The sequence below is a fragment of the Rhizophagus irregularis genome, chromosome 22, assembly GCF_026210795.1.
Source record: "Rhizophagus irregularis chromosome 22, complete sequence".
Classification (NCBI taxonomy): domain Eukaryota; kingdom Fungi; phylum Glomeromycota; class Glomeromycetes; order Glomerales; family Glomeraceae; genus Rhizophagus; species Rhizophagus irregularis.
In genome coordinates, this window is record NC_089450.1 from 3612949 (window position 1) to 3625006 (window position 12058).

Consider the following 12058-nt stretch of genomic DNA (forward strand, 5'->3'; position numbering starts at 1 on the left):
AATAGCGTAGCCCAATGATGAATGTATAATACTATTAGGAGTAGTAAGTGGCAATGACGCTTTTCTTTTAAACATATATCTACAGGTAGAATTTAATTTTTCTGTTTGAGAATTTGTCCAAACTAACAATTATGCTTTATAGTCAACACGAGGAATGATCATGTGATTATATATATATTTCATCTGCAAATTTGTTATTTGTTTGAAGCTAATTGTTTTATTATATCTTTTAATAATATCCTTGTACTGATTAAAGACATAATTAGTTCTTAAATTTAAATTAATCCAAACACCTAAAATTTTCACAGATTCTTTTGATGTTAATGGTTTAACCATTCTTTTGATGATCTGAAATTAACTTCAACAATATCTTTGTCTAACTTTTTATTCGTTATCATTTCAAATTTATCATAATTTGTTTGTATATTATTATTCATAATGTTGAATTTATCTGCAATTTTCAAGATCTGCTCTAACTGAGCTTTATTTTTAGTAATTCACGTGACGTCATTCATGTATGACTGTGATGATATATTGATCCTGAGTTTTTTTTTTTGCTCAAATTGTACATTACTTTTAAAGCAATACTCAATTTCATATCCCATTTTTAATAAATTAATTTCTGCAAGCAATGGATCATAATAAATTGTCCATAGCAGCGGTGAAATAACCTCACCTTGATCTATTCCTATGATAGACGTATATTGTTTCGTTATTCCTTTTTCTTTTATAACACTTTTTTTACTATTCGTAAATAAGTTAATCATTAAACAGATCAAAACCTCTGGGATCTTAATTCTTTGCAATGCTAATTTAAGCATCTTAATATCTACCCTATCATAAGCTTTAGAGAGGTCCTGAAAAGTCAACCATACCTCTTTATTATTCTTCTTTGCGTTTTCGATACAAGTATTAATGATTCTTAGAGGTGCCTCTGTAGATCCACCAGGTAATCCTGCGTGATTACCTCCTTTTAATATATTACGCTCTACAATAACTTTAAATAATCTTTTTGTAATAATTTTCACTAACACTTTTCAGGAGTATTATTGGTCTAGTTTTTGTTAATGAGTATTCCCAATCCATTATCTTTGGGATAGGATACAATAACGCATGTCTCTATTCTTCAGAAATATCACCAACTTGTAAACATAAATTTGCTAATTTTAACGTGACACTTTTCATTGAAGTTCCCATATGTTTGAGCATTTCATTCGATATTTGGGAGATTCCTGGCGCTTTATCATTTGCTAGCTGTCTAATCATATGTTTCCATTCACTTTCACTAATAGGTTGAATAACTTCGTTATACCAACATTCATTTATATCTTGTTTAGGGTTATATTGATGAATCCATCTTTCTTTTAACTTTTCATTTGAATTCAACTTTTTTCCCGCAAATGATCTGAAATGTTCGATCAACTCATTTTCTATCAATTCCTCATCTGAAATTAATTGTTTTACTGAATTTTTTTTTATCACTATTTTATCCAGGACAATTTTACTTCTTTTTCTATTCAACGTAGAATCTAGGAACCTCTTTTTATTATCTTGTAGATCCTCATACTGTCATTGGATATAAAACTTCATTTTCTCTTCTTTATATATTGTTAATATCAGTTCTTGTATTATTTATTAATATAAACAAAAGATTATTTAGGGTAAGCAGAAGGTATATAGATATAAATAATATGACAATAGTTAATGCAAAGTTAATAAACAAAATAATATCAATTGACCAAATTTACTTCAAATCTGATTAGATGTGAATAAAGTATTGCACTCCCAAATGGCAAATACGATCAGACACAAATAAAGGATTATGACAATAAATGACAATAAAAATCAATAGGTTAGGTGTATATGATAACAAATAACAATGAGATAACCAAAGATATTTATAACAATAAAATATTTTATTTAATATCAATAAATTATCACTTAATATCTTAGTGACTTGGGTACCTATCTCAAATACATTGAAAAATAACGCATCTATTTATATGTAAAAACACTAAGCTAAAAATGTTTAAAATGTTTGATATGTTTAATATGTGCGATATATTTAATATGTGCAATATATCTAATATATTTGATATATTTGATATATCAAACATTTTGAACATTGATCCTCCCGTTATATGATGTTAATCATCCAACGGTAATATTAATCATCCCGATAAATTACCATCGATCAATGGTTATATCACGTGATTTCGTCACATCATTTTTTATTGTAACAATATTTTACTTTCTTTAGTAAAATTCACCTGAACTAATTTAAAAGCTATCTTGACTATTTCTTTAAACTCTTTTATATTTTTATCAAGCAGTCCATCTATGTCTATTGCAAATTTAAAACATATTTCTGATATTGTTTCATAATACTTTTCTATAAATTTTTTACACTCCCTATAATTAGTTAAATTTAAACTCATGATCTTTTTTTCTGTTAAATTTGTTAAGATATATGATAATTTATGTAAAAATCTCTTATAAAACACAATTGTTTTTGGTATCACTTCTTTGTTCGGGTTACCTTTCTTTTTTGGCAATTCACTATTAGCTTTTTTAAACGTATCTCGAATTGTATTCCATATTCTATTTATATTATTGATCAAAATTTCTACGCTATCAATTATATCTTTTTCTTTATCCAATAACTTTTCTATTTTTTCTGCATATGCTTCCCATAATTAACTATCTATTTTCTTATAATCCACTTTCAAATTGTTATTATTATGTTTTTTCTAGAGCTCTGAATGGATCAGGTCAGGTCAGGTTAATTGATAAACCTGACCTGAAATTTTTTTTCAGGTCAGGTCAGGTCAGATTATATTAGGTTTTCTGTTTGACCTGACCTGACCTGAAACCTGAAAAATTTCAGGACTATTTTTATTAAAGTATTGAAAAAAAATGGTACAAAACTTTTTTTTTTAATATAATATTATGAAAAAAAACGTTTTTGCAACGTTTTTTATTAAAATATTAAAAAAAAATATTGCAAAACGTTTTTTTAATATAACATTATGAAAAAAATGTTTTCGCAACGTTATTATTGAAATATCAAAAAAAAACATTACGAAACATTTTTTTAATATAATATTATGAAAAAACATTTTCGCAACGTTTTTTCTTGAAATATTGCGATTCAACATTTTTATATTAAAATCATATAAAAAAGTGAATCCCAATACTGCAATTCACTTTTTTTTATATAGAATTAATATAAAAAAAGTGAGTTGCGGTATTGCGATTCACTTTTTTATATAGAATTAATATAAAAAAGTGAATCGCAATACCGCAACTCACTTTTTTATATAAAATCAATATAAAAAAGTGAATCGCAATACCGCAACTCACTTTTATTATATAAAATCAATATAAAAAAGTGAATCGCAATACTGCAACTCACTTTTATTATATAGTAAAATCAATAGTTTCAGGTCAACAGGTCAATCAGATCAGGTCAATCTTCATACCTGACCTGAATTTCAGGTCAGGTCAGGTCAGGTTACCTGAATTTGGCTGACCTGTTCAGAGCTCTAGTTTTTTCTTTTTAAATAATTGTTTTGTATAAAACAGGTCATCTATTTGGAAATATACCGTTACGGCTAAATAATCAGTTTCAAATATATGGACTTTATTTGTAGACGTGTAGATAGTATCTGGTACTAAATCTTCTGTGACCCACATATAATCGATTCTAGATTTTTTATCTGATCTATTCCATGTATTCAACGGTTTATCAGGACCCCGGATATCTAATATAAAGGTCATAATGGACTTTTGGCCAAAAACACCCCTTTTTGCTGAAACTCAAAAAATCGTTTTTTATAAATATCTCAGCATCCAGTAATTCAATTTTAATGAACTTTTTTTTATTTTGTAGCCCTCATTTAGCTCTACAATTTAAAAAAAAGTTCATCAAAATTGGACCACTGGATGCCGAGATATTTACAAAAAACGATTTTTTGAGCCCTGAAAAATGGGCCAATCTGCCGAAAGTGTGACTTATGACCTGTTTTGGAGATATCCGGGGTCCTGGTTTATCATGGTAAATTAAATTAATATCAACTATAACATTCTTTTTTAATATCTGAAAAATACGATCTTTCCAAAAAATTTTTCGATTTGCTCTTTGTTGAGCTATCGCTGTATCATAACTTGCATTAAAATCTCCAATACAAACTATTTTATCTTGTAATTTTTTCTCAGCTGTTAAAATTTCTTCTAATTTCATATAAAATTCCAAAATTTCATCTTTATGACTATTATTCGAAAAGTTATAAATTGCGATTATTGTGAAACGAATTTTTTCTTTCAACAGTAACGTAAGTTTTAAAGCTTGATTTTCAATGATATCTTTTTTGATAACATATTTTGCATAATCGTTATTCATTATAATCCTGACTCCAGTCAAAAAATGGTTATCATCGTCGCATGACCACCAAGTCGTTATATCCTTATAATCTTTATAAATCATTTTCGCACTAGCAGTTTGAAGTTTTGTTTCTGTGACTATTAAACAACTAATTTTATTAATTTTCATATAATTTAAAACTTGTTCTTGCTTAAGTGTTGTATTTAATCCTGACACATTAATTGTTGTTATCTTAAATGTATTATTAATGTTTATAATACCATCAATAAATGGTTGAATATCTATAGGTTGTACTATTATTGTTGATTATATTGGGGGTGGTAATTCCGTTATTAAATTTACTAGCCCTGTCTTCATTGACATATGGTATTTGATTGTTCATTAAATGGTCAAATTTTCCAGACATATCTGTCAAAATACTAAACGTCTGATCCATTCTGGCTTCAAAATTATCTAATCGTTATGTATTTCCTTCTTGACTATTTGGGGACGAAGGTGATGTACCCAACACGGTTAATGGTTCATATATGAACTTTTCTGTCTCAACTGTTTTATTTACTTTACTATCTTCTTCCATAGGAGATAATGTACGAATTTGTACATTTGGCGAAACATTTTTATCGATATATACATCATGTGTTTGTTGAAATTCTTTTACCCTTTTATTATTATTATTCATGAACGTATTATCATCTTTAACAAACATTAATTCTACTTTTCTATTACTCAAAATCTCAGCTTGATTAATATGATTAATTTCTAAATTTGAAATCCTCTCATTCAATCTTTGTATCATATTTATGAATTTTTCCATCTGTCGTTCCAATCTATCCAACCTATCACTTTCATTATTAACTGGTGTAGGATTAATATTCTGTTGATTCCAAGGTTTTCTTACTGGTTCTTGTGTCTCTTGTTGTTTTCCTTTTCCTTTGTAAGATTGAGATGGACTTTGACTTGATGTTAAAACATTTGCTCTTACATTGGGTACTGTCTTAATTTTCTTTGCAGCCTCAGCATAACTTGAAGCACCTTGTGATGGCATTTCTTATTCGTCTTTTTCATCCCAATTGTACATACCTTCTGACTTATCAGGTTGATATTGTGAATTTCTAGGGAATAATGGTCTGAATCCCATACTTGGTCTGGGTGCTTTTACTCCATATCTACTATAAATCTGTTGATATACTTCATGTGTTGATGACATGTTTCTTTTCCTTTGATTTTCTGGACATGTTCGACTCGATGATAAAGAGAACCACATACGTGGCACGTGACTGCATCATAATTAACGAAAACTAAGCCTCGATTGTTAAAAGAGAATTTCTTTTCTAGGGCATTATTAAAGTCATTCTCATTATCAAAAAAGACAAATGCAAACCTTTCTTTCTCATAATTTTTTGAAAACCTATTCTTAGGTACAAAACATGATTTCGCCTTCATTTGTATAATAATATCTTTCAAATCTGCAGCGTATGTACCTATGGGTAAATTAGCTAATTTCAACTCATATTTAAAACGTAAATTCCTTTCATCCTTGGTTAAGTTAGATGGAAAAATCCTAAACGCATATTTGCAAAATCTCAATGACCATAAGTCTTTAAATTTTTCTTCCACTTATTTACCGTTGAATCTAACTACTACTTTATAGTATAAATTTTTAACATTAAATTTGAGGGTTTTAATTGGTCCAAAACTTTTTAAATATACTTCTAACATCTGCTTGTCCACATCTAGTGGAACATCCCAGATTTTAATTTCATAATCGTTAAAATTATCATATTGCTGATTGTTAATTACTTCCAATTTAGCAAATCTTACATCATTATTAAGGTTGCTTGTCTAAACCTCTTCAAAATCCTACGATTAGTTTCATCAAAATTTTACTATAGATTTATTATAGTTTCGGCAGAGTTTCAGCAGTTTCGGCATTTATAATAAGTTTCGGCAGTTTCGCCTTTCTCCAAAGTTTCGCCAGTTTTTTAATATAACTTTAATATAGTTTCGGCAGAATTCACTTTTCGGCGAAACGCCATCTTGCCTAAACCCCTAGGTTTCAGCAAGCAACCTTAATCATTATTATCTGCAATTTTCTTGGCACAAATTTCAGCCGCTCGTACTTCCGTTTCATATATTGCTCGAATTACCTTAATACCTTTAATGGAAATTGATGCCAATGAAATCAGCCCAAGCACATCCAAAATTTTCCTATATACAAAATTTTTTTTAGCAATAATATTATCACCTGGAAGACTATCTTGCGGGATGAAAATACTAAAACGTTGAGTCTTCTTAATAATAGTCCAACCATCATCTTTCTTTGCTTCTTTAGAAGTTGTATTCTGACTAAGGTGACTTGTGTTAGTTTGAGTATGCATAGAGGCATCCAGCCCTATGTTAGTATTACTATTCATCTGTATAGGTTGCTGAACTATCAAAGAGCTCATCGAAGCAGCTGAAGTGCTACTTCCTGAAGGTTGGATAAATTCTACCCCTTCTACAGTGCTGGCAAAAAGTAATCGGAATTACATTTTTGTTCATTAATTGATGAATAATTATGATAAATACACAAACGTTTGTACACACATCCTTCATAACCTGACGAACAAATTTACTTAAGGATACTTTATAGGTTATCTTATTGACATCACCTCTAATTTCGCGTCTAACCGGTAATTGTGATGAAATTAAAAATAACTTAAAATTTGGTTAATTAATTAATAAAAGTCTACTCTAAGTAAACTTTTTTTTTTACTAATTAACTCACTTTTTGTTATTTAAGTAAACATGTGCATCAGAATAAATTGCACATATTTTTGAAAGTTTTATTGATTTTAGATAAATATTGAATGATTTATTGTAAGTTATCACTTAAAATTTTACTTTTTTTTGAAAAATACGTTTAGTTATAATTAAACGTTATAATTTTCAACCACTACATGCTCCATATGGAAGTAAATTTGTTTATTATAGTCTAAATTATATAATTCTAAAGTTTTATCAAAATTGAATTAATATTTGCCGAAGTAACTCATCCAATTAAGATTACAAAATTATGCAGATCATTTTTTACAAATTTTATGATATTTAAAAAGATGGATAATACCTAGAATTTTGAGTATTTTAAAAAAATTTTCTTTGATACATTCTAATTTTAAGAGAAATATTATTTTTGGAAATTAAAAAAAATGAAAAGAATATTTAAGTTGACTCAATAATTGCTCATAATTGTATTTTCTTATTACTAAATTCGTTAAATAAATTAGAATGATAATAATGATAATTGAAAGTAATATTAATAAGATACCATATGAAATGTCATTAAGCAAATTTTTTCGCCAGGTTACAAAGGGTATATATACAAATTTTTGTGTATTTATGACATTTATTCATTGTTTAATGGACAAAAATGAAATTCTGATTACTTTTTGCCAGCACTGTATATTACTCTTCCCAAATTCTATAATGAAAAAACAATATTTTCTATGACTTAAATGATAATAAACGAAAAATATTTCTTTAAACTACTAGTGCAAAATTTGTGATCGAACGATCGGTGGGAAGAGTTTTTTTATTTTTACTAGTTAATTGATTATAAATCTTCCTTCCTTTATATTTCTTTCAAATAGGTTACCATTTTGACTATAATATCAGAAATATTAATCCAAGCAAGTTAGCAAAATTATGTGCTTGGCCATCAGATAAGGATATTACTTCAGCTATTAAACATTCTTATAAATTGGCATCTGAACTTGCTAAAGCACTTGATATGGACCCTACTTCAAATATGAATCATTCATTATTACTGCTATTTGTAATGATAGAACATCAAAATTTGGAAGTATCAACCGAAATTAAGTCAATTTTGGAACTTAAAAATGATTTAAACGATGAAATCGAAATTTCTGAATTCTGATGCAATTAGTCAAGCATCCAAGTATACTACCGAAAGAATTGATGATGTTCTTGATTTATCAAATATTGAAAATATCAATTATCAAATTCGTCAAGCTTAAGTTATTTCATCTTTAGATAATATAAGAATAATAATGTTAATAATGATACTTACTCATAGTATGAAATTTTATTTAATTATATTATTACATTATCAAAACAGAATAGTAACATTATTAACATAATTAAAGATTTTACTATTAGATATATTTTATCAAAAGGAAAGCTGAATTATTTAGGTATAATTAAATTACGAAGAGATCATGAAGTATATAATTCAAGACCAATTGAAAGACAAAATCGTATACATATGATTGGCCATGAAATAACAAATACTATTAATCCAAATAAGGCTAGTCATATAATTTCATATTTTACAAATAATGATGATCTAGCGATGCAATTTATAAAATAACATAAAAGTGATGGAAAGAAATTGGAAGGCAATGACAGCTAATCTTGCAAGTTTACATAAATTTGAATTATCAAGGTAAAAACAAACTGATAAAATTACAAATAAAAGTAAATATAATATTAATTATGTAACTTATTATGTAATTTTTAATATTAATAATTGTTATTTAATTTAATTGTACAGTTAACCCTTGTTAGAGCTCTGAATGGGTCAGGTCAGATTAGGTTAATTGATAAACCTGACCTGAAATTTTTTTTCAAGTCAGGTCAGGTCAGCATAGCGGACATCCCTATTTTATCACAATACTGACTGATCATTTGTCGATCATTTGCTGATCATTTATTCAATTATCACATAATATAAATACCGTTGCTAAAAAAATTTACATAATAATATATGCTCAAATTTCACAAATAACTTAAATTTAGTTTTAATTTATTGTGTATTAAATTTTATTAGCTTTTATTATTATTTGGCATATATTTATTCATTTTACGAAATTATTCACTAATTATGTTACTAATAAAAAACCTGCATTATGAATCAGATCACTGCATTATTTTTTTTATAGATTCTACATAATATAAAGAATATTTGTGCAAATTCTTAAGTTTCGCACTCGCAAATTCATCTTCGCACTTCAATTTTTGTCTGATGATCGGCAATAATTAGTGAATTATCATATACAAATAATATATTTATGATATTATTAAAAATTGTGCTAATAATTACATAATTAAAGTCATATGATAATTTAGTGTTTTTACTTAGATTTCCATTATTTTTTTGCCACATTATTTGAAAAATATTTGTGATTTTGCAATAAGTTTTTAAAATCTGGAATTAGTGATCAGCAAATGATCGGCAAGGTGATATGAGCATGTCCGCTATGCTGGTCAGGTCAGGTTATATCAGGTTGTCTGTTTGACCTGACCTGACCTGAAACCTGAAAAATTTTTATTAAAGTATTGAAAAAAAACGGTACAAAACTTTTTTTTTTTAATATAATATTATGAAAAAACGTTTTCGCAACGTTTTTTCTCAAAATATTGCGATTCAACATTTTTATATTAAAATCATATAAAAAAGTGAATCCCAATACTGCAATTCACTTTTTTATATTGATTTTGTATAAAAAAAGTGAGTTGCGGTATTGCGATTCACTTTTCTATATTGATTTTATATAAAAAAAGTGAATCGCAATACCGCAACTCACTTTTTACATATAGAATCTATATAGAAAAGTGAATCGCAATACCGCAACTCACTTTTTTTATATAGAATCTATATAAAAAAGTGAATCGCAATACCGCAACTTACTTTTTTTATACAAAATCAATATAAAAAAAGTGAATTGCAGTATTGGGATTCACTTTTTTATATGATTTTAATATAAAAATGTTGAATCGCAATATTTTGAGAAAAAAAGTTGCGAAAACGTTTTTTCATAATATTATATTAAAAAAATGTTTCGTAATGTTTTTTTTGATATTTCAATAATAACGTTGCGAAAACATTTTTTTCATAATGTTATATTAAAAAAAACGTTTTGCAATATTTTTTGTCAATATTTTAATAAAAAATGTTGCAAAAACGTTTTTTTTTCATAATATTACAGTATATTAAAAAAAAAAAGTTTTGTACCGTTTTTTTTCAATACTTTAATAAAAATTTTTCAGGTTTCAGGTCAGGTCAGGTCAAACAGACAACCTGATATAACCTGACCTGACCTGACCTGAAAAAAAATTTCAGGTCAGGTTTATCAATTAACCTGACCTGACCTGACCCATTTGGAACTCTAGTCAGGTTACCTGAATTTGGCTGACCTGTTCGGAGCTTTAATCCTTGTTATAGGGTCCAGACTTCAACTTCGCTATAAGGTTATAGAGAAGATTTTAAGAGATTTGATTGGTTAATTCATTATAGCGAGGGGAAATTTATTATAGTTGTCTGAAAAATTCACTATATCAAGGGTTCGCTATATCAAGGTTTGACTGTATGTGTTGAATGGCAAATATTACTTAAGATTTTCCATTTCGACAAAGTGATTATATAATTGTATTATATGAAACAAAAATTTGTATTGCTAAAATAATAGCAATGTATTATGAAAGTTATGATAACCATTGTTATAGCCAAGATGCAGTAACTCAAATTGAAGATTCGTCTTATATTTCATTACAAGTATATTTACCCATTCATTTCAATATTTTTGCAAGTCAAACTGTAGAAGGTTATACGCTATTTACTTATCATTATCCTCAAAATATTATATATCATATTAATTCAAATGGAGTAATAATTGGTGATAGTTCACTAACTTTAACAGGAGTAGCATATGAAATTTTTAATTATTTTAACCATAATGCTATTAAAAATAGCATTATTAATATAATACAATAATATCAATTTGTCAAGAAATTTTTTTTCATTTTATAATTACAAAATAAATTGCTTGGTAGTGCAAAAAATTTTAATATTACAATTTGAGTTTGCTTAGCAGAATGAAAATAATTTGCTTATTGATCTTAGTAAATTTTGAAATTTTTATCTGACCTATATATATATTGTTTGGGGTTCTGGCAGTATTAATATAACTCAAAAAAAAAAAATATATATAATAACAATCTCTATTTTTACAGATATATATTTCAGTAATAATATTTCAGCAATATTAATAACATTTCTATTTAAGCATTTAGACACATTGACATTGGCCAATCTGACCAATCAAAAATAATAATTATTGTTATCAAGTGATCACATGATCACATGATTTATGATTATATTATTATTTGTTTTTTTTTTCAAAACTTTTTGCAGTTTCACCTTTTTATATAAATTATAGAGTAATTTTATTCACCATTCCCGATGATTTCTTAAAATACCATCCTCGTTTGGCGCAGTATATAAATCATGTATTCATATATATTTTTATTAAAATATCGCAAATAATTATTACAATCAATTAATTAATATTAATTTACAAGAAATTTGTACATGATTAATAAAAATATGATTAACAATGTAACTAATTAATAAAGAATTTTTGCAGTAATAATACAAGTTAATTATACATTCTTCTTGTTTAGACAACGTAAATAATTATGTCCAGATTCCTTATAAATTTTACATGGTGCACTGCAGCTTCGTGAATTATGGCCATCTTTAAGATAATTGCGGCATGTATATCCATTACCAGAACGATTAATAGATCTATTGCCTATAGAATTTTCTCCAGAAGATTTCAATCTTTTAGCAGACTTTCCTTTTGCATTAATTTGCAATGAATTACGAATCATTTC

General features: G+C 26.9%; 1 protein-coding gene across 1 annotated transcript; it reads left to right on the forward strand.

Annotated features, from left to right (window-relative positions):
- Nucleotides 1-7651: 7651 nt before the first annotated feature.
- On the forward strand, nt 7652-8300 carry OCT59_014941 (uncharacterized protein; the record flags this gene model as incomplete). The annotated part of the gene is made up of 2 exons (XM_066150334.1): nt 7652-7736; nt 8014-8300. 2 exons carry the CDS (start codon nt 7652-7654, stop codon nt 8298-8300), a joined length of 372 nt encoding a protein of 123 aa, XP_066002510.1.
- Between the last annotated feature and the right edge of the window lie 3758 nt (nt 8301-12058).